Source organism: Pyricularia grisea, assembly GCF_004355905.1.
Source record: "Pyricularia grisea strain NI907 chromosome Unknown Pyricularia_grisea_NI907_Scaffold_7, whole genome shotgun sequence".
NCBI classification, from domain to species: domain Eukaryota; kingdom Fungi; phylum Ascomycota; class Sordariomycetes; order Magnaporthales; family Pyriculariaceae; genus Pyricularia; species Pyricularia grisea.
In genome coordinates this window covers 827792-855757 of record NW_022156720.1, presented here as the reverse complement: position 1 = coordinate 855757, position 27966 = coordinate 827792, and the positions used below count along the sequence as shown (strand labels likewise).

Sequence of the window (27966 nt, the reverse complement as noted above, 5' to 3'; positions counted from 1 at the left end):
TCTACAGTTGATCGGATAGATCTATGGTTGCTCAAGGAATTGATAATACAATGTATTATAGCAATTATGACAGTAAATAGTATTTCGTGTCCCATCGACACCATCTCGAACTGATCCCAACTCCACTTCCACTGGTAGCACAAAGATCCTCTGAATGTACTATGAATCTCAATTGCTTCGGCAGTCTGCAGAAAATCCACGTAGTATACGGATAAGAATTTACAGGCATGGAATCCCCGGAATAACTCGAGATGGATAATACCCGGGCGGGTCTGGGCAAACAGGTGCAAAGGGTCTTGCTTCACCAGATATCCTAGACTCTCCTGGGTCGATTTACAGATTACGTGGTGAATATGCAGAAACCCTTGACTCGAATTTATTTAATGCATTTATACTTTTTTGAAATAATTTCCTGATTTTTTGAAGGGTTAATCTTTGGAGGATTCCAACCTTTCGGAAACTGTACTTTTCTGTGTTCATTTGCCGCCCAGTCTTTTTGCCACTGTCGAACAAAACTGCCGTTGGTTCGAGTCGAATTTGTTTCTCCAAGGACAGGGTGGATCCCTCCATGAGCGGGGAAATCCGGGGAGTTCGGAGTCCGTGTTTTTTCGGCAGATGCCACAGCCAGTCGTTGGGTTAACGGTGGGGCTCTGACTGACGACTACTTGGACGGCTTAACAATGCCCGTGTAGTCTTGCCATTCGGTGATTGGGGTTTGCATAAATTAGTTACAGACTAGAACTGGACTAGAATGACTAGTTCTGGCCTGATACTAACGCGAAATTTCAAGCCGTTGACCATATAAAAAACAAACTTAATAAAATTACCCTGGCTGGCTGGTGATGTGTTCGCACTCGACTGTTTGCGCCATCCGCGTCCATTATAGAAAAATACGAACGCAATGTTGTTTTGCATCTGTCCGATTATCGACATATTTTGTCCGCGTCTGACCGAAATTGAGTCGAGCCTGACCGGCAAGTCACCGTCGCCGTCCCAGTACCTCGAAAACGCCTCGGAAACCTCGTGACAAAAATCCAAGCCCGGACCAAACACGAACGGACTCGCCAACACATTCCCCAAAAGTCTAAGAAATATACATTATCTCGTCGACCCCGTCGCCCCTCCGCTAGCCGCAGGCGGTCACGGATCGCAACCCTCCACTCATTTGCCACCTTATACACCAAGAGCGAACCTAGAAAGGGAGGATGATACCTGGATAGTATTAATAGCCATGCTGCTTATCCAAAGCGCCGTGCCCATAGGCCTTCCGTTCCGGGAATACAGCTTCTAAATATCTCCATCGCCAGTGCTTATCATGATAGTCAGGGTTTCCCCTTTTAATAATTTTTTCCCCCTCCTTTCCCAGAACTACACAATAGCAGGGGTCTGCTGGGAATTATTGATGAAAACATATTGCATTTTTTCGGAAGAGAAACGTTGAACATCGCCTTGGGAAGGATAGAAACGTTGGGAGTGCCAGGCTTTTGGTTCAGCTTCTTGATGGACTTGCCTCGAAATGAACACGAAAAGACTGCCCAGCTGAACTACGTAACTGTGCCCAGGGGCTCGGAGATGTTTGAGTGATTAAGGACCCATTGATTATGGAAAAGTAGAATCATTTGTCAGAGTAAGATGCACATGAATGCCGCTCAGTTTCCTTCAAGGTTTCATATTCACCTTAAATAAAAATGGCAGATGCGAAAGCGCAACTATTACACCTATTGCTGCCCAAGTCCATTTGACACGACGGCCAACTCGCCGTTGCGCGGGCAGACAAAGCTCCCGTCTTCGGTGACCTTTGCCATCCTCAAACACCTCATATTTATCCAATCCCTCGGTAGAAAAAAAAAGTGCCTTAGCATTTCCGAGCCGCTGCAGTCATCCAGAGACTAGGTGCACAGCCAGAATTCCCTGTCCAGGAACCCGAGTGAGCACCCGCGGCCGTAAAGACCCACCCCAGAGTCCGTTCGTAGGTCGCGTTCTTTTGTGAGCCCATTGCGACGTCGTCCAGGACCTGCCCCAGCGGGATCTCGAGTCTTTCGACGAGGTGCGCCGGAAGGGGTATCGCAGAGACTGTCGATGTGCTGTCTGTATCGCTACAATCTTGGAGGAAAGAGGTGTCGAGCATAAAGAGCCGCGTGGAGAATCTCTCTTGGTCAACCTTCATGGATGTATGCACGGACATAAGGGTATTGTCTGGAGAGAGAAATAGTTTGTCAACAGACTGAACCGCCTCCGGAGGGTATTTAGAGTACAACGCAGAAGGTCGACATGCCGCTTTTCAAGACGGGATCGGCTTGGGCAGACTCCAGGTCCTCAAAAATTATATCCCCTTGTTGCACTGTAGTGAGACTGCTCATCTTGACGGAGGTTTTGCTTCGCGGACTGACGGACTGACGGACAGCACTTGGTCATCACATAGAACCACCGTTAAAATCCCAGCCTGGTTGCAAAAAGGCAAGTTTAGTGTTTCTTCTGCCGGTTGCCAGGACAGTGATAGGCTCTCGAATAACCGCCGAGGTCTCCGAGGCAAAGATACAGTTGCTGAGCCGGCGCTGGACCGGGAGGCCTCGCTGGCGATCTCATCTGCATCGGCCATTCGAATGAGCGAGTTGGGTTCCCAGACGTTGCAGTAGGATTCTCGAAGGTCTTATATTCTCCGGCTATCGGGACTCAATGCCATGGCTGTCACAGGAGACGCATAACTCAAATGATGCAGGAGGGTGAATGTTTCAAAGTTCCAAACCCAAATAGACCCGTTACGCGTGGCGGTTTATGAACAGTCTCCCGTCGGGGCTACATGCGAATTCCATTTGCCGCGACAGCCGGCTCCGATTCTTGGCTTTCGGGATCCAGAGGATACCACTTGAAGATGGAACCGTCATTGTATATGCCAAGAACATGCCAGGTGATGGGGTTCCAAATAAGTCGTTGAGCGCAGCACCATGCATCTTGTCGGCTTTTCTTCTTTTCCCCGGCACGTCTGGCGTTCCCTATAAGGCTTCCATAAGGCTTCCCTGATTCAACGCTCCAGACCCTGAGCTTCCTGGCCTCGGAATGATATGGCAACCTGAGTCCCTTGGGGATCGAACAACGCACATCTCGGCGTGTCGCTAAGTGGCTCGTCTGGGGATTTTCGTGCGATGAGCTGACATCCGTCCTCCAGAGAAAGGCCAGGCCTGATACCTGAGGCTGGAGTCGTCACAGATGTTTATGATTTGGGTTGAATCCCTGGAGAAGCTGGCCTCGATCGCCCGAAACCCCCTGAGGGTTTGGGAGGTGGTGCAAATTCCTGGGAGACGTGACGCTCTAAATATTGACCAAGTATAGTCCGCAAGTCACCAACTGATCGCCACCTTGGTTGCCCTTCATCGCCCCGCAATGCGTTTCCCGTGAGAAAATTTGCTTTCCTCTTAGAATGTTGGACGAGTGGTAAAGATTCACGCTATTTTTAGAGGTCAGTATTGCAAAGCGACCATCAATGCAGGCGATGTTTCTTGGTAGGCAGTCTGATGGAGAGAACTGGTTGGCCATGTTGGATTCTGGAGGACAAAACAATGGAACAACGACGTGGATGGCGTCAGGATGCCGAGTGATGTGATGACCCAACTTTCCCACAATACGAACCAGCTCCACTGCCCAAGAACTGATGGTAGCCATCTCCTCGAGGGGCTACCTCATGGGGATCTCTTCCACGAGCTGCGTCCGCTGCTTGTCCAGGAACACCGTCAGGTGCTTAGACGTTGAATTTAAAGTGTGAAGCGTTCCGACCATCCCGAAGGCCACGATCCAGGTCAAGATAGCACGGCTTCGAAAGAAAAATGCCGCTAGAGTATATAAGTACTTCCTTCTGAGGTTTTCTACCCGAGATATATGGGTGGACCAGGAGAGACAGGCGTAACGCAGGAAATTGGTGCATCCGTGGCTTTTTGAGGGAAATGCGAACCCCTGGATCCATCAAAACTACCAGACACTTTGCAAAAATGTCTTCGTTGGCAGCGGAAGGGTCGATACAGAGCGCTTCCTGTCGTTTCTGAGTTAAGAACTCCTTGGCGGTTTGGTGAACCAGCCGGACGGTCTTATTCTCGTCAATTATAACTAGGTCGCCGCAGAGTCGGCCACTTGTATGCTTGAGGTTGAGATAGGCAGTTGCGAATAAATCTTTTGGTTAATTGTCGAAGCGCAAGAAGAAATGCTGAACCATACGCCCGGCTGTGTTGAAATTTTGGATTAGGAACGAGGCCAAAACAGATTTACCCGATCCGGGCAAGCCGGTCAAGTGAAGCACTAAGGCCCCAGCAAGAAGCCGCTCGCCCATGCGATGAAGTTTGGCTCCGATAAGATCCAATCACAGCTTCCAGGGACGCGGCGCTGTTGTATCAAGTCCAAATCTTCTACAGTGTCAACTGGCCCTATGAGTCTGACAAGCTTGCTCCTTATGAGAATCTCGCTCGTTGAAGACCGCCTGCTTGTTCCTTGAAGCTTCTCAGTATGTGGACTTTTTCTGAGGGGCCTTTGGTAAAGTACCTTTGATCTTGAACTTGCTGACGAGATTCCCAATCACATTCCTGACGTTGACGTAATTTGCATCTCGCTGTGAAGAACGCTTGCAGACTGAATGATGATCAGCGTTCATGGGGCAGGATATCTCGTTGGGGTATCCCAATACCGTAGAATCTCTTTCTACAATGACCTGTATTTCTCAAGATCAGCAAAGCCGTACGATAGGGATGCACGCCTAGACATACTCACCAGCCTTTTCGGACCAATGCTTGACTGCATTGTCTCCAATAATGGCACTACCTCTAAGTTGCGAAGCGTGAAACCTGAACGTTCGACAAAACAGGTCAACCTATCTTGTCGGGTTTAGCTTTATATCGAGTTTTAACACAGGTCTCGAGTATCTCCGGCTCGAATTAAATAAACCACAGCGAGAACTACGGATTCGAGATAAGTTCATGGGTATGGCGCGGAATTGTTGTCACTTTATCCAGTGTTAACGTCGGCGCGCCGTTAATGACTTTTATGCTGGTTGTTCATAGTCTCAGTGCTCAGACTAGACCCCCCTGCGTTGCAGGGTGGACCGGGCGCTCCATGTACCTTTCAGCCACATGGCTTTTCGACCAATTAAATCGGCCGAAAAGATCGCGCCCGTTCTAGTCTGAGGACAACTTGTTGATTATCGTCGCATATGGCGGAAATTGCACTGTATACGCAACGGCGATACAGTTAAGAAACTATGTATTTTCTATTGACGCATATTTAATTAAAATAAAAGTAGTAAAAATATAATAAAAATAATACAATAAAGCTTTAAATAAGGGTTTTTAATTAATATATTGTAGTTTTTTTATGAAATACATATAAATAAATTTATAACATTATATATATTTTGGAATATTCTAATATTCTATTATAATTTCTTTATAAATATGATATATATATATAGTTTAATACTAGCTTAAAAGTATGTTTTATATTCTAATAATACTTGGGCTAAAATGTTTTTAATATGATATTAATATATTTGAGAATAAGTATAAAATAAGATTTAAAAATATATTAATTTTGTTAAATTTATATATAAAGTAAGTAATTTTTAAAATAATAAAGATATAATCTCACGTAGACGTTTATTTATATTAGATATCAAAGTGTTAAAATTAATAAAAATATTAACCTATTTCAATTATAAATTATATAAATCTTTTTATCATTTTTCTTATTAATTTATTTAATAACTTATATTACGTAATAAATACACCAAATCTTATATGTATATAATAAATTTGTATACATTATTTTTTACATGTAAAATCTTCTTAATTATATTCAAAAATAAAAATATAAATAAAAAAATCAAGTTCTTTTAAAGTTTGGTAAAAAACCAACCTCCATTTATAAAGTAAAGCCATTTATATTTTAATTCGACCAATTTAATTATTAAAAATATAAGATAAATCGGTAGAAAATATTTTGTTAATTGCTTTATCCACCGTGTAAACCCTTTATTTTTATAATTTGTATTTAATTAATTATAACGGAGTGTCGGTCGCCGAATTGGCGAAATCACCTCCATTTAAATCGAAAATCAACAAGTTGTCCTTAGACCTGAACCAAAGTAATTTTTGCTTGGACCCACAGGTATTAACAAAGCCGTAATTGAGCCACAGCTTAACTGGGATCGCGCCGTTCAGGGATGAGCCCTGAGACTAATAAAAAGGTTAAAATTCAGAGAATTTGCTCAATCCCACAGCGTAGCGTAGGGCCGGTGGGCAAATTAGCGCAGCGACTCTGAATTTTTATAACTTAACAGCACACTACGACGAGTATTTTTCTACATCATAAATTTCGCTGGCTTTTGGGCACTTGGTTACGATAGTTTAAACCGTGAAAGCTCCCAATCACGATTTCATTGTTTGAACATGGCTGAGTTTGCTACATGTGTCGCGAGGATGACCAAGACGAATGTCCATTCCCATTGTACGTACTGTCTACGATTCCCGGCTCCACATGGGCTTTGTACAGTGTGGTACACTAGAGCACAAACTGCCATGAATTGTAACGTGTATATAAATTTTAATCATGCTGCGTTTAATTAAACCTTAATTACGTTCCTTAGCACGAACGACATGACGATCCGAACGACGCGCCACCGCCGCTAACTCAGCACCTGCCGCAACCCTAGTCTACCTAAATGACAACACCTTGTTCCGGGGTTCCCTGATTGTCCGCCTACTTTGCCATACCTTAACGTGATAAAGAGGCTGTTACAGTTCCATATTCCTTTGGGCAGGGGATAATTCTTCTCCTTGTAAGCGGTGGTCAACATTTACGAATTGATTAGCATGTTATAATAAATTTCACACTTACCAGTTCTAGTGCAATGGTTTCAAACCAGGAAGCCCTGCCAATGGAGACAACGGGCTGCATGAAACGCGGAAACGTTACGAACCGTATGTTCGCCGTTTGGCAGGCTGTATCTGCTGTGCAGCATCACAGTAACACCAGCCACAAATACACCGTTATATTATTAACCAGATCTCGCACTGTCGTTTGGGCTCGCGTTTCCCTCCGAGGATCAAGTCTGGTGGGATATCCTGGTTGCCTCCCCACTATAGTGGTAGGGGTAAAAATCCCTATCCCTGAACAGTTAGCACAGCGCTGTGGGCCTTGTGGGTGTTCCCGATTTCGGTAGTAGTTTCGTGCAAAAAGAATAAAGTTATTATGCGGTAGGTACCTACACCCGACCCCCTGAATGAATCTGAATGCCAGGGCTCCTTGCAACTTGTTGGCCAATGGATAAAACCGGATTGAATAATAAATGGGACTAAGCACCAGGGAGGTACAAATTGGTTTATAAAATCGTAAATGGTTACAGGGTAATTTAAGTACCCTATGATACAGCCTTGTTGGTAAAGGCCCGCGCATACACATACAGTGGTAAGAGCAGGTTTTCTTTTGCCTGCACCTATGGTAGGTGTGAAAATCAAAATTTGCTACCCAATCAAAAACGGTAGCAAAGGGACCGAGTGCGGAATGCAATATGCGTTGTGCGCATCGGTGGAAAAGTGGCCACCATCCATCTATAGAACTGCTACAAAGTATACTCAAAACACAACCCCCCCAAAAAGTAAGCGTGTTCCAAGCGCGCGTCTTATACCTTAACCACCACTGTGTTCTCCATCTTACTGTCTACCAAACGTGCTGTGGAATAATCGGGGCAAACCAAAGCGTGCAATCTCAGCGAAATACAACGTCCTAGAGGGCTCCGTCTTTGGCATCGCGACGCTTTGCAATCAGCAGCAGTCGGGTCAGTTACGTTCACACCCCTGGCGGCCGGTCCTGTTGTCCCAAGATGACCTGGATTTATGCACTGACCTGATCGAAATAGATGACTTCATGATGTTGGCAGAGCCGATTGACAAGGCCAACCTGTCGTGTTCACAACGCACGTTGAGCAGGGGCCTGGCGAAGCGAGGCTGCAAGCATAATAATGCATCGTCCAGGCCGAAGGCGTCGGCGTCTGTCAAGGCGCCGTCGCTGCAGCGATGGTAGTTTACTGTGTGTGTGGAAAAGTCGCGCGCGTCATCGGGTCTCACGGCCAAGCAGACTCCACTTGTTGACCTGCCCCATGTGACTGGGGGATTGACTCGCAGGCTGCGTAGCGGCAAGGCCAAGCACGACATGCACTGTCGCAGATTATGAAGATCGTTGGTGCTGGCTCGGCCTTTCCCGGAGAAAGATCTGGTGGGCTAGATCTGAACTATTTACGGGGGCTTAATTAAGCAAAAGATTGCGTTCCGCACCCACGGGTGCGGGATGTTTATTGATAGGAGCGCCTGCCATTAAGGCTTTTGAAGGCTTATTTAGCCGAGCAGGCTTATAATATACGGAGGCTGGACTTTAAACAAATATCCACGTTAATATAGATTGCGGAATAACGCGCAAACCTAATAACAACTCCTGTAATAAATAGAATTTTAAACAAAGTTTTTTATTTACTCATATTTTTTGTCAAGTTTAATATTTACTATAAATAATTACTTATGATTGACTTGTTCTTTCAAGAGTTTATTCTTGTTGAAAAAAAAAAGAAAAGAAAAAAAACGCAGGTGAATAATAACTGAATATAAGAATGATATATAAAAACAAGTTTATCGAAATGATATACAAATGCGCCCGAGTCATAAAAGTAAGCGTAAAGCTTTATTTAATTAGTAACGTAATGCGCACGAGTAATAAATGTAAAGCCTAAAGTTTTATTTCAATTCACAATTCTATGCGTATTATAAATAACGTACACTATTATAATTACAATATACACTAATATGATTAGGCAAACAAGTATATAAACCCGGAGCAAATAACTTCCTTTCTCGAGATTTTATTTTCCCCATCGGCTCTAAGATTTTGATTCCAGCTTACAACCTTTACGCGAAAGCTTTTACTTTTCTCCAGCTTTAAAATTTTCCCATTCTATTATATATTACTTCGCTCCTATTTTCCGAGTTGCCACTCTTTTCAAAATGCGGCCCTGCAACCTTTTCGCTACTCTTACCCTTGCCCTTTCGGTTTACGCCCACACCGGTAATCTACAAAACCACCAGGCTTTGGCCACTCCAGCGACTGTCGGTGGCAACGGCAATACATTTAACACAAACAATCTTGCGAAACACGGAACTGGCCAGCGCCCTCCCAACAAAAAACCCGGTTTTGCCGGCCAAGGCCCTAAAAACCGTGCGGCTCGCCGTGTCTGTCACCGACGGGGCGGTAAATCCGTCACGCGCGGGACTGGCCAGCGCAAGACCCCTGGTGCAGCTCCTGCTGGCGGCCAAGGCCCTTTAAACCGTGCAGCTCTTGCCGGCGGCCAAGGCCCTAAAATCCGTGCCGCTCACCGTGCCTGCCACAAACGGGGTGGTAAGCTTGTTCCGCACGGGGCTGGCCGCCCACGGGCCGGCAAACTAGTTGCGCGTGCCGATTCCGATGATGACGCTATGTCTTGTGTAACTGATTTGAGTTCTACCGGTTATTATTCGGAATTTTCTGATTTTGAAGATGGGGTATGGAATGATCCTGGGACTGATGTCGAATCTTGTATAGATGATGACTACTACCAGGATTCTGATTATGACCAGGATTATGATTATGACCAGGATTATGATTATGACCATGGTTATGATAGCTATTAGGGGAAAGTTGTTATTTACGGGTTTACTGTCGGAACAGGTGTGTCGCGTTAGACAATCAGATAGATCTTGTGTCACCTGACAGCTAGCGATGAATCAGCGTTAGAAGCAGGATAAAAGAGCTTCCATGCTCTTTTGGCTAGGTAGCGCTATTCAACCCAATACATGGCCCTCCTACTCTAAAAGTCAAGCTGCACGTGTACGTTGGTGTGCCTTAATAGGGATTTATGCGTTTAATTTATCAATAGAGTGATGAGTTACCGGTAATACCACACAGGCCAATTGCACGTGACTTACTTGCCCAATTGATGGTGTAAGACGGAAAAGACGTTTAGAAGCTCACCTTTAGACAGATTTATAAACATGCAACATAATACCAACTTTCCCTGTATATTAACGTTTTGTTAATCGATCAACATTACGAAAGGCCTATTAACATTCACGTTTGTTTTGTAGTTATTTTACATAGTTACAAGCAACTACTTTATCGCAGTGGATGAACAGTACTCTGGCCACTTTAAATGCATATAAAATATGGCCGTGTATAACTATATATTTTCTCAATTTTAATTCTAATCTCAAAGATTTCAAGTCGGGCTTTTCACCTTTTATCCTATTTTAAAGACTTTTTCTTTAATTTGTTAACGTTGCGTACCCCGCTTCGGGCACCCCTAACTTCTGGCATCCCAAAATATTGTACTTAAATACACTTTTTTATAAACTAATCTAAAAATAAAACCATTAACGCATACTTATACAATCATTTTCAGGCTCTTCCGGTTTATTCCTCTCTTTTGTATCACCCAAAATCTGAAAATCCTTTATACTGTTTTCTTGCAATTTGATAAAGTTTCATTTACTAACCAAAAGTTTGTTTGGATCCGGAACCACCCTTTTTCTTTTCGCCGGCCGTATTACCTCCAATTGTGCTTTCAATACACTGATTCTTTGCAGGGCGTTAGCCAAAAAGGGTATCTTTGGCTTCGAAGCTTTTTTGGACTTTTGCAAACAAAAGCCGCGCAGAGCGTCCAAGGCGCCTTAGACGTCGCTTGTCAATATTATAACCGCTTTCTCCTCCGCCAAAGCCATTTCTATATTTTGCGTAAAGGCACGAATAAAATCTGTTGCGAATTTGCGTGAAAACGCCCCTCCGTGTATTGGCCTTAGGATTCCGTATTGGAACACCGCCCAAATTATACGTTTGCCGAACCCTCGCTCCAAACGTTTGCCCAGGCGTGAAAATAGGGCGATTGGTCGCTATAATTTTACGTTAATTTTGTTTTTTTTTGCCTGTTTTTGGAAATATAACGACCTTTATCCGTTTTCACGGTGTTGGAAACCAACCAAATTTTAAACACCGTTGGTAAAATTTGCGGACCGGTTTATTGAAAATTGTCCAACAAATTGTAAACAGCCGGATTTTAATGCCGTTTATATTTGGAAACGTGTTTTGCACCCCCTATGTAGGATTTTTTTATTTTCGCAAAAATTTTTGTATCCTATTATATTTCCGTTTTTTATTAAAACCAACCGTTAAAGGGATTTTTTGTTAGGTCGTTTTTTTTGGAAAAGCGGCCAATCACCTTTTTTTATAGCGTTTACGCTATAGTAATTGGATCGTGGATAGAGGTTTCGTTGTGGATCAAAGAGGGTGATTGGAGGTTGGGCGCCAGTTTGTGCCAGCCTACTACACTCCATAACCTTTTATTATCTGTTATTTCGTCGATTGTCCTGCTCCGGAGGGCCTGCTTGTATTTTGGTCTCTTCTTTAAAATACTGCTGTATTTCTAGGGTTTCGTCATCCAAGGGAGAGTGTATCGTACGGGAAACGCCCAGGAGTGCATAGTTGTACTACCTTCGTGGGATTGTAATGGAGGTTCCGTTGAACATCCTTTGATATCCTTCTGCGCGGTTGTCCGGGGTGAGCGTTGGTTTGTTTTCGGGAGGCGATCGACTTGGCTGCAGAGATATGGATACAAAAGTTGACGCAACCGAAAGAGCCTTCAACAGACCTTGTTTTCTGGCTTTTTGTATCATTGGTATTCCGTCGAGACGACATCTTCAGAGCCATGACCACAGTCACCCTGCGGCAAAGCGAAAGGGCCATTTCAGGCATTGAACTTGCCTATCCCGGAGAGGATTATCGGTGAGTACCGAAACGAATTTGACCAGCTGACGCAAAAACCGACAAGGTGCATAGCATTCCCGGCGTGCGAATGATGAATAGTTAATAGTATGCATACTAGATGCCATCAAGAAAATGACTGCTGTCATATCAACTAAACTATCACAGCTGCGTCCAGCAAAAGGTTTATCAATATGCCCGAACGGATCAGGACATACCATTGCAAAGGATTAGGTTGGAATGCAGGACTGTGAATTATGCATTTTAAAATATAGGCGATGGAATAAACCTTACAGGTTATCAAAGGACATGTTGCTGTAAATATCACCACAGCCAAATCCAGCACCAAATCTTACCAAAGCACATTCCCTGTACCACTACCCAGCTTCCTCGATACTGAGAATAAAGACCCTGACACCTACAAGGCTTGAAAATGTCAAGAACGGTAAAAAGGCATGGCTGTCCAGAGCGAGAGCTACCCAAGCCACACCACTCAGCAGAATGCCCTTAAATGTCGCGATGACGTCCCCGACCACGACGTCGTGCCATGGAGCGCAGGGAGCGGACAAGCCTTCGCTTACCCAAATTCGCCACGTATCAGGACACTCTTGCTTATTAGGACTACTTGCATAACACTGCAGTACCCTCGGACTACGAGCGGCCAAAGACGGTGAAGTTGGACTCAACGTAGGCCAAAAGCTGCTTATACGTTAGCTTTTGGAGCAGGAGCAACCTATCCAATGTAGGCGATGCTTCATCAACGTGTATAGCAATGTTGAAAAGTCGAAAGATTTAAATTCACACCTGCTCGCTTGAGTTCGGGATATGAACTTGTGGTTGTGGGTATGGAACGGGGCAGACCCTACCAGATCTCCGTTGGTAGAAATCGTGAGGAGTGGGCAAAAGGGTGTTCTAACGACAAAAAGAATGCGATAAAATTAACAAGCTGGCCTAGCGGCTTTATTTCCCGGTATAGATGTTGTCACGAACCCTTATTTGATGGCCAGTGGAAAGACAAAAGTCACCCGCAGCTCCAAAACTAGGAGTTTTTATCTTCTCCTTGTGTTACGGTCATTGAATATGGTGGCCACTTATTTTTATAAGGGTATGTTCCAGGCTTCCAGCAATGCTTCTCATATCAATAGCCGAGAGTTTCTTTGTCTTTTCTCGTGTTTAGAAGCATGGATAATCAGTTTAATATCTCTGTATGGAACCAAGTTTGCCCCGTTTGAACCACCCAATCTTAAAACCCGGGGGGTTTCCAAATGACCATGTAAAAGGAACCTCCCAACGTATTTTATATAACAATATTGATCGACAGGAAACTGAATGTCAGGGGATTATGCAACACCCCATATGAGAGGAAACGAGGCCAATTCCTCCGCAAACCCTTATCAGCATGCTTTTTCCACCGTATAGGTGAATCCGCTGATCTTGGGATTGCAATCCTCATCGCATGAAATAGTGTACCACCAATTTCGGATGTTTTCTCTAACCTTCCCTGAAGATGGAACGTTCACAAAGCCGATTCTTGATTCGCCTTGAAGGATGGTAATTTCACAATTCTTCGCCGCAACGCCGATGGTTTGAGTCGCAATAAGGGCGATGGTAAAAAAGACGGTTTGGCAATGCATGGTAGCGAAGTCTTTTGTCTGTAGTCTTTTTGTTAGCAATTTAAAGATGAAAAACCAAGGGGGGAATTTTACTACCTCGAGGAAATGCGTGAAAAAGAGGATGGGGGTTGTTGAAAGGTGAAGTGAACGGATGTGGTATGAGAAATGGAAAAAGGCTTTTCGAATGAGTGGAAGTAAATTTAATTTTATATGTGTCAAGGACGTAATAGTGAAATACAGAAATATACCTGACGGCGAAGCCGAAAGAGATTCAATTAAGATATATTGTACTTATATATAATAAAGTGGGGGCATTTCTTGGCCATTTAAGTAAATTAAATTATATGTATAATTTAAGAGCATTATATGCTTAAGGAACCGTTTGTCTTAGTTTTAATACAGGTATAATACAGGGTTTAACTTTAAACGAAATTAAACCGTTATCTTCTATCCACTATTTTGAATGCGTGTTTACATAACATCCCTTACTTGCTATATTAAATAAATATTACTACCTCTTATTTCAACTAACTTATATTATTGCGATTTATAATTATATATTAAAATATAATAATACCCCATAAACGTATCCACAGTCAGCTGTTAAATACGGTTATTTATAATCCTTATACCAAAGTCTCAATTTATACAAATTAACTAATTCTTCTTTTTTAATCTACTTACAGTTAAGAAAAAACAAAAGGAGGATTTTAAACGGGGCCTCTCAAGTGGAACAATTTCAAAATACAACAAAAGTGTTAATATTTTGGAATTTAATTATAGTGACAATACAATTATACATTATTTGTGTTAATATATATATATATAGAACTTTGTGCTAAATATAAGCAGGAATTGTCAAATAACCTATTTACCTATGGGTATTTCTTCCTCACGAATATAGTACGTACCAAGCTAATAGACCCCTTAATCAAGAGTGCATAGCGTTCAAAAGTTATGTTAAGCGAAATATATCCTTTGGAGTGGGATTACTTCCGCTGTGCGCCTTTTTTTCTTTTTTCTTTTCTTTTTGGAATCCTGAGGCCGAATGCGGGCTTTTGTATACGACAATAATATCTCTGACACCTTAGAAATACGACGAGAAATACAGCAAGTGTTTATTACGTCTACTGTAGTTAGGTAATAGAAGCAGTCGTAATTTGGTTAACATTGCAATGGGGGCATTGGTATAACGCGTTTAAAAGTGGGGGTAAAATTGGTTGAAGCCCCATACCGACACGATGCGATTAATCTCACCCGTGTCAAGGACGGCTGACAGCGGGGTCGTCGCTGGCAACCTGTTCACCCCTCAATTCAACCAACATAATCACCTGACGTGTCGCGCCAGCAATGAAATCCAAAGTTGAAAGCACAAATGGCATTTTACATGATGAAGCCTCACTTGTCGAGCTCGCGCGATCCTCGGCGCTGTGCGATGCTTGCAGAGCCATCTTCAGCGCCCATCCCGATCCCGAGCCTCAACCGTGCTACTTCTCAAAGGATTCCTTTGTTCATCACCACGCTGGCGGCCTAGAAGCCGCGGCTGATAACGGCTGCGCTCTCTGCTATTATCTCGCACCAGCTGCAGGTGCCCGCGACGGGGGTCCCCGCAGCACACAATGGTGGATGGGCCGCGCTGTTTGGGATAATGATAGATGGGACGAGAGCAACAAAGGCATTAACGAGGATTTGTTTACGCTCATGATATGCTCATCCGATGGGGTAGGAATGAAAGAGCGTTCCTTAACTAGCCACTTGGGATTTGTAGCCGCTCCGTGTAAGTCGGATGTTCCTTTTACAGACACCTGCTGGGCTGGGTGTTTATAGCCAACATTTGTTTAGATGATAAACCCATCGGCGCGTCGTTTTACCCGAAACCTGAGTCATCAAAACTAGCAGACCTCGTCCGTTGCTGGGTAGGAAACTGCCAAAGTCAAGCCCATTGGCAATGCGCAAAATACCGGAGTGCCCACCGCCTCAAGCCGCGGCGAGTACTCGAGATTTCCAACACGTCACTGCTGCTCCGTGACTTGTCGGAAATAGGGTTGCAAGGTACATACATCACTTTGAGCCACCGCTGGACTACATCGGAGCCACCCAAACTCCGGCGAGAAAACGCAGACGAACTTTTCACCGTCGGCGTTCCCCTGGCATGTCTGCCCCGAGCATTCCAGGACGCCGCGGAGATTTGCACCTGGCTGGGGGTGAAATATCTATGGATTGACTCGCTTTGTATTTATCAGGATTCGGCAGCCGACTGGGAGCGAGAGGCCGGTATGATGGGCGATATATATGGCGGAGCTCTGATCAATATCGCTGCGACAGACGCCAGCACGGCTTGCGAGGGGATAATCACACGAGATCGCCCGCGACCCCTGCTGCCGGTCGTTTCGTCCCTCGGCAATCCCCTACTTCCAGAGCGTGGAACGTTTGTCCTGCATCCGACCCAAGCTTATGGGTCCCAGGTGACGGATACAATTCTGCTGGGGAGAGGCTGGGTACATCAGGAGTTATGCGTCGCCCCGGCTACGCTTTACATGACTGCGACGCAGGCGTGGTGGCACTGCACCACTACCATGTGCAATGAGACGTACCCGGAGGGGATGCCTTCATTTATAGATAAGCCAAACATTTCGAATCGCCTTACCCTTCTTCCCGGGGCAACTGGTGAAGCGACGACCAGTGACGGCGCAGACACAATGGTCTCTGAAGAGCGTGCCCTATCCCTCGTTAAATGGTTCACATTCGTCCGTCCATACTCTGATTCCGACTTCACCATCGAGTCGGACCGCATGGTCGCACTGGCAGGGGTGGTCAACATGGTGGCCAGCGTCCTTGGCAGCTATTACTGTGGGACTTGGTACCAGCCATCGCTGACAACAGAACAGAACCAATTCTTGTGCCAGATATTATGGCAGCCATCGACCCAGATCGGATCTCGAAAGGCAAACACCTTGGGAGGGCACCCTCTTGTAGAAGGAGACCGTTTCATCCCGACATGGTCTTGGGCCAGCAGCTACGGCGTAAGTTATGTGCCTGGCGCAGGCCCGCAGCGCGACCGCCTCACGCGTCTGGCGAGCCCGCCGCCGATCGGGAAGATGGACAGGTTTGGCTGGCCTCTAGCGGTCGAGGATGCCACCTTGCACCTCGTGGGAGTCCTCGTTCCCATTTTCGTGCTGCCCCATACCTTCTATAGGTGGGGCTTCCAGGCTTGGGCCCGCCCTCTGCAGGATCCCTTGCCGAGCAATGGCCAGCTGCATGGCGTCATGATCATGTTTGACGACGCCCAGGAGTTCGCCGAAGTCAAGGAGGATGCGGAACGCAGCGGGGGTCGACGGCCCCTGGACGGGTTGTTCTTTCTAGTAACCCACTATAGCGAGCAAATCGTTGCAAATGTGTGCGGCTTGGTTGTAAGAGTGCGGGACGGGAAGCGGCACGGCGACGGGAAAGACCGCAAAGAAGGCATATTTTCGCGGGCAGGGGTCTTCTTCCCCCAGCAATGTTGTGGATATTCGGAGGAGGCACGATTTGCCGCCGCCAATCATTCCACATTGTTTCACGATTTCCAACTCGCAAGGTACGGCAAAAGAGCGCTGGACGCGCTGGAGCTGTCTCCAGAACGCCGCAACCTGGCCGACGCCGAACCGACGCTGGATGAAGTCTACCTACGATGAGACACTTACGTAATTTACATTTGAAGCTTAGGTGTATCTGAAATATCGCGGATGCAGGCGCGCTTATTCATGAACGTTCCGTTGGAGCCGAAGTGCAGGTCGCTTGCAATCGCATAGTGAGCTGGTGTCAATGCCTTGGCATATAGCGTCCTCTGGTACGGTGAATACATCTTATGCTGTCGCCTCCAGGACTATGCCTGCACTGGTTTGAATCCTGGAAGAGAGGTCAGGTGTTTCTTTTCCTGGAGTTATATCAAAACGAGCACAGCACTTGCTAGCTCATTGTCCAAGACCAATCCAAGTCGGCGGGATGCGAATTCAAGATGCATGTGGATAAGGGACATCTGTGCATTGCAGACCGCACGACATATCGGGACAAATCCTCTGGCGGCATCCTCGACTATCCTCGCGGCTGTAAATCACCTCCCTTGATCATGAGATTTTGACCATGGAGGAGCAATCGGCCAGGATGACTGTATTCACGAGTTCAGCCCTCAAGCTCGTATGTCAGCATAGCAGCAGCCTGGGACGAGGTCCGCGAGGATATCTGGTCTCTTTAGCCAGCGGCCGGTGGATACTTGCACTCTGTCATCCATGGTGAAGAGGACACTTTGAGGCTGTTGAGAATAGTTAAAGACTTTTACCGTATGTCTGTGACGCATAAATCAGATAAGTGGTGCTCGTTCGGAATTTAGATGCGATGGCTGCTGGATGATCTCTTTCTCTCCAGGGATGAGAGAACAGTTGACGGATACCCAAGACCTTTCAGGAAACTGAAAATTGGAGGAGCCCAGCCCAAGTGTTTCCGAGCTGGTCCGGATTTTCATACGATGGAAGCTTCTTCATCACCCCAGACATCGAGGCTAACAGCCAAAGAGATAGCGAAAGTCCTCACCAGGGCTCGGGCGCCAGTTGTGAAATGTGCATTCGAGACGTCTTTTACTACGGATCTTCGGACGCAGAAACTGAAATACTACCATCAATAGCTATAGACATAGTCTGGCCTTTGTCTGCACTGTTCCGTACACCCACAATGATGGACTAGGCGGATTGTTTCCGATCTTATGGCGTCAGGATGCAAAGCAAGCACCTAGTCGAAAGCTGTCCGTCCAGCTCGACTGGCGAGAACCAGCTCTTTTGTATGACATGATAGATCCGCAGATATGCATCCTGGTCTGACGGACCTACAGGGACAGCTGGCGACACGACGAGGGCCTAGTGCTGCGCCTTGTCGATGGCACCGTGGGAATACGGTCGGGCGGGTTTTTCTGACACAGGATGGGGTTTGACGAAGGACTTACTAGAGGAAATTATTGAGAAGAAGAGAGAAATTGAGGCAGAAATTGGGCTCAATGTTGGCATGCCAGGACGGGTTCCGGCTGATGGAGATTATTTGAATTGGCGACCGGGGAGATACCGGGTAAGGAGGCTGAGCCAGGGCACATGAGTTTGAGAAACTAGAACTTGAAAATTAAATCACAATAATACTAATGCTAATAATGAATGGAACTGCTTCGGACGTTAGTTTCGGAAACATTTCATTTTGTTTCCTGTCAGCCATGATTGGCTTTCTGTTGAAGGATCACCGAAAACTTTGGCGGCACCGAATTCGCTCCCGAGACAATTCCACGCCACCGTCCCGAATATATGTCGTGTCCCTTAATGTGGAGTTCAAACCATGACAACACTTTAAATCCTGCCTCCGCGTTGATACTAAATATAGGCAGCAACAGAGACAGCAGAAATGTTTCGGGTAAATGAACCCAGATGTCATAGGTCGACTCAGCAAGAAGCTTAGCCGCGGAACGTAGCGACTCGATCTCGGGGAATTCTGGTTCATATGGATGTCGTTTGAAGTAAAAATCTATTTTTTCCATTGATCGCGGTCACACTACGTACGCAAACTGGTGTAAAAATGATAATCCACGTGATAGTTTGGTACAAGACATTAATTATAGTCCATTACACGGTCAATGAACCATGTAGTCAGTAAACTTTTGCTTACGCTATCGTGACTTGGAAATTGCCAAACTGGAATGGCCAAGAAATTGGTTTACGTGATGAAACTTTGTGTACTTACGCGTCCTTTTGATAATCATTATTTCTGCTATTAATGATGAAAACGGTGGTGAGGCACTTGTATAAAATTGCGGCAACATCTCTGTTCATCGTCCACTATCTCTCTCCATCAACAAACACATCTTCTCACAGCTACAGGCAACCATTCTCGCATCTACAAAGACTTCTCTTCACTTTGGTTTTTGACAAACCTCATTTTACTCTTTTCAACATCAATCATCTCGATTATCCATCTTCAAAATGCAGTTCTCTACCATCAGCATCCTTGCCATCGCTGCTTTTATCCCCACAGTTCTCGCTCAGGTTGGTCACTTTTACAAACCATAAAAATTACTGCCATGGATTATTCTAACATATTTCGGTACAGAACACCTGCAAGTGTGCTGGCAAGGCCTCTGACCAGAGCTCAATCAACGACATTACGAAAGCATGCTGCGTTACAGCGAGTTACAGCGGAAAGGTTTTGGAAGGCACTTACAAATCCGACGGAACTTGCGACTACTCCAACAACAGTCAATTCAAGTCACTTAGTGTAAGTCTATGGTTAAGAAGAAACCTACAAAATCTTAGCCGGGCGCTGGCATCGAGTCGAACCAAAGCTAACCTGATCGCCAGGCCGACGCTGCCACTTCGGGATTCAGCGCTTGTTGCAAGGGGACCACTTTCAAGGAAGGTTCTAGTGCCACCGGAGGATCGTGCAGCAAATAAACCTAGAAGGCTCTCGGGTGTGTTATGGGGAGTGAGGGAAACAGTTGTAGCCAGCTCTACACCTGAGATGGAGTGGACGCACCGACGCGGTCCCTTGGTTTTCGGAGAACGAATGCCTGGCTTGGCATTCTTGCACTACGTAGATTCCAAGTCCTCTAATTTTGATCAATTAAAGGATTTGGTTTGTTTTTTGATACGCTCTGAAGAAGTATACTCATACTGCTGGTGACAAGTGAATCTCGTACTACATGATCCAATTTCTTTTGTTTTTGTCCAGATGATTTTGGTCTGTCCTCTAATACATCTTGTTTCTTCATTTAATCAGGCCGATCTATAACTCCTTTCCATTTTAGGAGCGCAAGTTGCACGTATGTTTGGTGGCTGATTACGCGGGGAAGACGCCCAGGCTTAGCACAGTTGGGCCATTTTCGCAATTTGGTCAATTAAATCGTGACAAATATCACGGAACCAGTGAAAAAAAATAGCTTGCCGGTTATTATTTTGGAGTTGGACCATTTGAACGTCTAGATCATGTGCATTTCAAGCGATTGGCTAGTATAAATACACGTGATTAGAAAATACATCAGGGTACGTATTACGCCTTGTTATCAAATTGAGGCTCAACTTTGTTCGTGAATGATAGGTTACCCATCTCTTTGGTAGTCGACTAAATCAGTTACTGATATGAGTTTTCGCAACATCGAATAATCTGATAAGTCATACTTGATATATATTACCTCCCTTATTTTGGCGTGCTTGATTTCTTTACCATTTACTGTCAGAATTAAGCTTCATGTAGTACTTGCACTGATATAAAATCAATACCTTACTTGGGATTCTTGACTACTGTTAAAACATACCATAGCAAGATATCAATACCAGCCGGTGAGTTCCAAGAATGAAGAGGTTCCCCTACTTGATTTGCTTCCGAGCTCATACAATAATCCTCCGTGAATAAAGATCCGTCAAGCCAAACTTCCATATGAGAGAAAGGAATCATCAAAAAGCCCCTGTAGCTTAAACAAACATAAGACTTCCTTTTGGATGGGATAAATCTTGAAGGTTTGGACGGAAAGACCCTCTTTCGCAGGCTGAGGCCACTAACGACCTTTCTTGGACCACCCTGATCTCAAATTTCCCAAAGAGAGCCCTTGGTAGCTTGTTCAAAAACAGACTGTCATCAGAGTTCTCCAGACTTCTGAATGAATCTGACATTGGCTTGGATGGCGGGCAGTACTTTGGAGTCGCGCCAGATAGCGTCATGAAAGGGTTGAACCTTGCTCATCTGCGGCTCTTTTGACAGCTCTGGGAATTTTGAATGAATCTTTTGACATGTGTTACAGGAAATGTCGTATATTCGGGGTTGCGACTTGCCTATGCTTTTAAGACCGACCTCAGATCGCACATATTCCGTTGTTGGTCCATGTTCTGCTTATGGACTCATGGATGGCGAGGCAGTTTTTCTATCATCTGTCGCCTTTCACGCGTGTCATAGTTACAGCGAAAAACGACTGCGTTTTTTTTAAACCGCAATACGTGGATGCAACGATCGTATTGAAGTTTGATGAGGATCCTAGGCTAACAGGCATTCCCTTGACAAAGGACTGATCTTTAAATCAATGGTATTGGACTAAGGCATTCCAAAACCCGCCCATGGGGGCCCGAAACCTTATTTGAAAAGCCCGTGGGCCAACAGCCCACGAGCCCGCGGTTTCTTTCACTGTGGAGTTTGTATTTATTGGACTAAAGTTAGTGTTAAGATACATGCCCCACAACGTGCAAATAAAACGGGGGCCCGTGGGTTACGGTATTTTTTGGCCCATGGGCCCCCGTGGGCGCCCGCGACGGGTTTTGGAATGCCTTATATTGGACCGACGACGGCCCCGTTCAATCCGCAAGGTATTAAAAGAAAACCACAGGTGAAATCATCAACTCGGATCCACGCATGTTTGTGGAAGCCTTGAAGCTACAGGGTATATAGTTAAGAAATATCTGGCTAAAATGAGGTAAATTAGTCCTTAGTATCTCGTCACCCTATACCGTAAAACATGCCAGAATCTTCTGTTAACTCCTTTGTACTGTAGACTCAACATGTAATCCTTGATAGTAGCTTGAAAAAATTCCCTTCGAGCACATTGTTCCCAATGAAACTGCCATAGCTGTGCACTATAAAAGAAGAATGGGAATTTACCCACGACTTCTTCAAAGCTTATATTCCAATGGTTCCCGTAAGGAATGCTGGCGAGATACTTGACGCATATGTTCAAAAAGTCGTGATGAACCTCGTCCAAGTCAATTGAACGTTTCCAACTTTGTACCATGCAATCGGTGCTCATAATCGTCAGACTCGGCAGACATACCAAGAACTCTTTGACGGTATGATGGAGAAAGCTGACTTTGTTGTCCACAATTATGACCAAGGAACCGCAGTGTCGTTTGATGTGATTCCTTGCTTGCTCTTCAGAGGCAGGCTTCACATCTTGAAGCGCAAACGGCGGGATTCTTTGTTGCAACCATTCCGGACGGGGAGTTGTGAAATTTACCGCCCAGGCTATGGCAAACTCTTGTAGTGAAAGTGGCCAATACGCCGCTAGCAGTATCCTCAAGACGTTATTCGTCTGTGAGGGGTTAGGCCGGCGGTGCAGTATCTTCTCATAAGCCTCATCCACCTCGACCGGCAACGTCTGCAGGCTTTGGTCGAATGCCCCAGGGGTTAGGATGTCGTCTTGGTTTGCCAAATAGTCGTGCATGAGCTTGACCCAAAGGTAGGTGAGGTTTCTGTTTTCTGAAAGCTTGAGGCGGAGGGCTTGTTCCTGTTCAGTTGTGAGGCTTAGGTCCTCTGTTAGCTCGAGTACGATTTTCTCAATGACGATTTTGATGTCCTTCTCGATCAGCTGTATCCATTCCTCCCCCTCCCCCTGCAGATGAAGACAGACATGTCGGTTCTGTGGCCCAATGGTGGAGGTCATGAAGCGCAGTTGTCGCTTGATGCTTTCTTCAGGACGACTGGTCAAAAGGATCTTTAGCCTGCCAAGTTGGGGTGCGTAGTTGTTTTGGCCGCTGCCGCCGTCACTGTTGTCGGTGGGACCGTAATACTCTCGCAAGGATTTTGTTATCGTGTCACGGCCCTTGCTCGCGCACTCGTCCAAGGCATCTAAAACACACACGACTTCAGGACCATTCTCTTGCTCTGCAACCGACACGAGGCTGTTCCAGAGCAGTCCGTACGACTCGGACATGGTGTCACCCGCATTTTCAAGGTGCTCCAAAAGGTCGTTGGTGAGCAAATCCTCTCTTTGGTCAAAGATCTGGTGGAGCATGGTGCGCAGGGCTGAAGGGGCAGCCTTGGAGTTGTCCAGATCGTCTCGGAAAAAGTAGTAGCAGACTACCCTAGAGTCCGAGCCTGGCAGTGGCAGCAACTTGTCTACGAGCTGTTTGGCGAGGACCGATTTACCACAGCCGGCTTCGGTCGAGACCCACAGCAGACTGGATGATTTGCTTGTTAACCAGGTCTTGTAGCTGGGATGATTTTTGAACCATTCTCCTGTCCCGGGCTCTGGGGCTGAGATCATGTCTTTGGCGTCTCTAGAGCTTGAAATGCTGCTGAGTCTTTGGATCATTGCTTTGCGGCGGGCGGCAAAACGGTTGCGAAGAATCTCCTGCCTAAGTTCGTGGACAAATGCACTAAAACAGACAAGATTAATTTTGATAAATGTTAGTGTAGGACATTGCAGTAGATCTGCCTCTAGATGTGGTTCCGTATTAGTGTGACAAGGTGAAGCTGAAGATAAACTTACCTCATTACCTCTGTCTGTTGTTTCTTCAGGTCTCTACAGTACTGTAGCCCCTGTGTCTTTGGTAGAGCAAAGGACTCGTTCTCCACGCTCTGCACGCATTCCTTGATGACCTCTTGAACGGCATTTCTCATTTCAGGACCCAGGACCTCCAATGCCGAATTCGCTGCAATGGCCGCTTGATGATTGGGACCCACGCCCGCAAACCTTTGCTTCGAAGCGCGAAGGACATCGTGGATAGAGTTAAGAACAACGTCGAGCGAGGTGAGGTTTCCCTTGAGCAGGTCTACCAGCTGCTGTGTGACTCTGCAAGGCTCACCAAACTGTCCCTTGTAGAGTATCTTGTGCGCATATTTGTTCCAGGTGTTTTGAATCCAGTCCGTCACTTGGATCTCAAACATGACGTCTTTGTAGTTGCGCGTCAAGGCATCAGCTGCCTCCGCCCCAAGCCCAACCCGGTGGTTACTTGACCTGTAAGCCCCAAACCGGACCGGCCATAAGCTGCCTCCTTTGCCAGTGATCTCGACATGTAGCTTCTTGGAGCAGAACTCGGTCTTGACGAGCTCCACACCACGTTCTTGATCATCAACAGACTGCAACACGATTCTGCAGCCGGCGAGATCATGCATCTGTTCAAACACGTGGCGAATGCTGTGGCAGTGTATGTCGAACTCTTTTTCTCGGCGCACGAGGGTGGATGCTATCGATCTGGCTTCCTTGGCTCGGACCTCGACCTTGCCCGGTAGGTTGTTGGCGTCGAGGCGTTGCTGGATAAACTGCTTCAAAAGCTCGAGCATTCTTTTGAAGTCACCCTCAACCCGAGGCCAGACGTCTGATACGAAAAGCTCTCTGACCTCTATGGTTCTGGCCGTGGTGCCATCCATGCAAGTCAGTCGGTTGTCGTATTCCTTGACTAATGCGTCGATCTTGGCGCTGAGTGCTTTCACCATGGCTGCTACGAGCACTAGAACTAGATTAGGAGAAACTAGCCTTTGTTGGAAGTAGATCAGGAAGGGAACAGAAGAGCGAAAATGGGAGACTGTTGCGAGTAAGATTTGATAAAACTATACAAATTGACTAGATTTATATGCGATGAGACAATACAGTCTTCGAATACAAGTAGATTCATTTGGGGAGAAAAAAAAAGGGTTGGATATAGCGTGAAACCCTTTGAGCAATGCGCGCCACAGCAGTCTCCAGTTGACAAGAGAATTCGGGCGCTTCCAACGACAAGAAAAAAAAACCCAGCAACTTGACTTTGCCCCAAAAACTATCAGGAATTAATGGCTGCCACATTCAGCCCTGCTTTGACGCCTATCATTTGGCCCCCACCGCCTTCGCTTCAGCGCCGCAGGAAGATCAGGCAGATACGAATGGCGGTGCAACCAAGTAGGAAGAAATGGGGTCTGAATTTGATGCAAATACTTCACAAACAGGTTCAATTCAGAAAGTAACGTCCGACCCAAAAAGATGTCGCTCTTGGTTCTCTTGATGGATGATGCTAGTTGGACACTTTGCTACAACCCTGTTGCTGACTAGGTGCCCGACCACGCTTTTTTTCGGGGCCGATCAGCGACAGGTCGTTCTCGAGTGGCGGTCCGTTCCGGTCGAAAGGATCACACGTGAGGTTGTTACCAAAAGAGAATTAAAAATATTGATTCGAGCTGCCAGCTCATGCGCCAAGACTTTTTATTGGGTTCAATTGGTTGCCAAACGGTCCTCCATTCTCAAATTATAGGTATGCAACATGCGGAACTTTGAAGAAGATGGTGTACGGCAAAAGCCCACCTTGGGGGCGATAGACGGCGACGTCCGAGTAGGTCGGCGAATATTAACCAAGGTCTTGCCCGAATGTTACTGTCTCAAGGGTAAGTGAGTTGCGTCCTTGGCTTCCTTGGGCGTTTATCCACCAGTCAAAACAAGGGATTCATCAAGGTGGTATCAGGCCAAGCTGATCGATCCCAACCCATGAGTTTCTCCTACAGCTCTGCTACAGTCCCTCCAAGTGTTTTCATGTAAGTAATTGGCCGCAATCGTTTTTATTTAGGATGACGATCTAACATTCGAGACCAACGAATGACGCTCAAAGTATTCAAAAGTACATTGAAACGATTTTGCAGATTGAGACCTGGAGATATGTACAATCTGAGAGACCAGGGAAGAAAGTAGTTTTGGGCTGTTGGGAATGACGGCTCTTTCTTCCAAAAACGCTGCTTAAACGTCTGTAATAATTACAACAGATTAGTCTCACACCTTGCCTGACTACTATCAGGGCTTACTTACTAACGGTAGACCCGACAGGGCCGAAGCGAATGTTGCTCCAGACGACAGTACTATCAAAACATCAGCACAGGTTATCAACTTTGACATAGCCAGCATCAAGAGACAAAAACTTACGCGCCAGGATGCTGCGACTCGACTTCAGACGGAACACCACTGTCCTGCGGACAATCGCCCCTGGCCGCTCCTGGAGTACCCTCCTTCTCGGGAGGGTAGACCGAGTCGAGCCAGAGCATGTTGGAGTAGTGGTCATCCCAGATACTCATGACGAGGACCATGGGAAGAGACAAGGCCTGCTGCAGCTGCGACCATCCTCCGACCTCCTCGAAGCGGTTGCGGTCGTTGAAGACGTTGAAGACGTTGGTGCAGTACTCTGCCGTGATGGCACCGGTTGCAGGGAGACCCTCGATGGTTGGGACGGGCATGTCGATTCTCTTGTTGTTTTGCACAAAGAATTGCGTCAGGGCGTCACGCTCGAAGCGGGTGACGACGCTGGTGGTGGAGGTTAGCCTGGATGGAATCGGAGGCTTGAAGGTATGGAGACTTACGTGAACTTTTTGGATGTGTCGACAGTCTTGCCCTTGCCGTAAAAGTCGGTGTTTCCCAGACGGTATGGGTTGATGTCACATCCGTTGGCCTTGATAATAATGGTGAGCACTATTGATCATGTAGTCTGGTGCTGTTTTAATGACTTACATCGCATTTGCCAGCGAATCGGTCGTCAGAGTATGTGCCACCACAGTTGCTGTCCTGGCAGACGTGGTACTTGTTGTCGGTGCAAGGGTGAGGAGTGAATGCAAAGGCATGGGCATTAGACTCCCTGAGATGCTGTTAGTATGAGTACCATATGCTATCTTTAACAAAATATGTACAACAGAATATGACTCACCAAACGTCAATCTCGGAGCAGCAAGCGCCATATGGACCGACTCCAGCGTTGGCATCGTTGGATGATGGCTTCCACCCTTCAACGTTGGCCTGAAAGGGAACAGGTCAGTGTCAAAGAGAGTGACCATAGTACAAAGCACTAGATCCAGTGCACTTACCTTGCCTCCAACAAACTTGAGATCACGAGCACACTGAGCATCACAGTAACCGGTTCCATACTTGGCACCAGCCTTGTTGCTAGAGTAGCTCTTCATGCCACCGTCTTCCTCCATGGCCTATAAATCTGTCAGCTTATGCCTCAATAACTTCCCCACTTCACCACGCAAAACACTTACAACAAAGTACAGGGCCGAGTTGAGTCCACACTCCATAGTGGAAAGATCCACATCAAACGCAAACTCATTTCCCATCAGAGTAAACATCTGATACTTGGAAGATCCATTCATGAGATAAAACCGACTACCAATGTTGGTACCGTAGTCATGCTTGGTGACAAACTTGAGCGACAAGGCATCGCCGCTCGTCGAGGCTCCGTACGTCTTGCTGTAGTCTGCGCCCTCTAGCGAGCACTTTGTGGCGCAGTCGCTAGCCGTCTTGCAAGAGTCGGTCCACTTGTTTCCGTCGTAGCAGTTCTTGCTGTTGCTGTCGTGCAGCCAGCGCCAGTTGGCGTCGATGACCACCTCTCCGTTGACGGTAGTGCAGGATGCCTTGCCTGTGCACTTTTTCCACGTCATCTTGGGATGGTTCTCGGCCGTCTGCGTACCGACACCCTGGGCAGCCGCGCCGGCGATCAGCGCGCCTAGGAAGAGGCCTGCTTTGGTGAGCTGCATTTTGACAGGTGGAGGAGTAAGGTTTTGATGTGATTTGATTTCTAGGCAGGTGTTGAGACTAGGCTGACTGGAGGAAGAGAAGAGAGGAACCTATCCAACTGAACAGAGGCATATATGTATCTGAAGAAGATCTAAAGATATTAACCACGCCACTACGGAGAGATCCTGACGCAACAGGACCATCCTCCATATTGGCATCATAACCAAAGGATGCAAGTTAATAAGGATCGAAAAGGTCCGTCATCAGGATAAAAGGCCCTGATTTACAATTACCCAACGTCAGTAC

The 27966-nt window shown here is 46.2% G+C and overlaps 6 protein-coding genes across 6 annotated transcripts; 3 read left to right on the top strand and 3 right to left on the bottom strand.

Moving 5' to 3' along the window:
• Nucleotides 1-1855: 1855 nt before the first annotated feature.
• PgNI_09271 (uncharacterized protein) lies at nucleotides 1856-2167 on the bottom strand (the record flags this gene model as incomplete). Its single annotated transcript, XM_031129258.1, has 1 exon — nucleotides 1856-2167. The coding sequence occupies one exon, from the start codon at nucleotides 2165-2167 to the stop codon at nucleotides 1856-1858; it is 312 nt and encodes a 103-aa protein (XP_030978303.1).
• A 6862-nt stretch (nucleotides 2168-9029) lies between these two features.
• On the top strand, nucleotides 9030-9692 carry PgNI_09270 (uncharacterized protein; the record flags this gene model as incomplete). Its single annotated transcript, XM_031129257.1, has 1 exon — nucleotides 9030-9692. The coding sequence occupies one exon, from the start codon at nucleotides 9030-9032 to the stop codon at nucleotides 9690-9692; it is 663 nt and encodes a 220-aa protein (XP_030978304.1).
• Nucleotides 9693-14753: 5061 nt separating this feature from the next.
• PgNI_09269 (uncharacterized protein) lies at nucleotides 14754-17101 on the top strand (the record flags this gene model as incomplete). The annotated part of the gene is made up of 2 exons (XM_031129256.1): nucleotides 14754-15204; nucleotides 15270-17101. The coding sequence occupies exons 1-2, from the start codon at nucleotides 14778-14780 to the stop codon at nucleotides 17099-17101; spliced, it is 2259 nt and encodes a 752-aa protein (XP_030977790.1). The 5' UTR covers nucleotides 14754-14777.
• Nucleotides 17102-19420: 2319 nt separating this feature from the next.
• PgNI_09268 (uncharacterized protein) lies at nucleotides 19421-19888 on the top strand (the record flags this gene model as incomplete). The annotated part of the gene is made up of 3 exons (XM_031129255.1): nucleotides 19421-19483; nucleotides 19548-19712; nucleotides 19796-19888. The coding sequence occupies 3 exons, from the start codon at nucleotides 19421-19423 to the stop codon at nucleotides 19886-19888; spliced, it is 321 nt and encodes a 106-aa protein (XP_030977789.1).
• A 2018-nt stretch (nucleotides 19889-21906) lies between these two features.
• PgNI_09267 (uncharacterized protein) lies at nucleotides 21907-24632 on the bottom strand (the record flags this gene model as incomplete). Its single annotated transcript, XM_031129254.1, has 2 exons — nucleotides 21907-23572; nucleotides 23686-24632. 2 exons carry the CDS (start codon nucleotides 24630-24632, stop codon nucleotides 21907-21909), a joined length of 2613 nt encoding a protein of 870 aa, XP_030977798.1.
• A 719-nt stretch (nucleotides 24633-25351) lies between these two features.
• On the bottom strand, nucleotides 25352-27753 carry PgNI_09266 (uncharacterized protein). Its single transcript, XM_031129253.1, has 8 exons — nucleotides 27186-27753; nucleotides 27009-27125; nucleotides 26852-26940; nucleotides 26659-26782; nucleotides 26511-26599; nucleotides 26080-26454; nucleotides 25966-26015; nucleotides 25352-25904 (listed from the first exon to the last, which is right to left on the bottom strand). The coding sequence occupies exons 1-8, from the start codon at nucleotides 27678-27680 to the stop codon at nucleotides 25897-25899; spliced, it is 1347 nt and encodes a 448-aa protein (XP_030977797.1). The 5' UTR covers nucleotides 27681-27753; the 3' UTR covers nucleotides 25352-25896.
• Nucleotides 27754-27966: the final 213 nt, after the last annotated feature.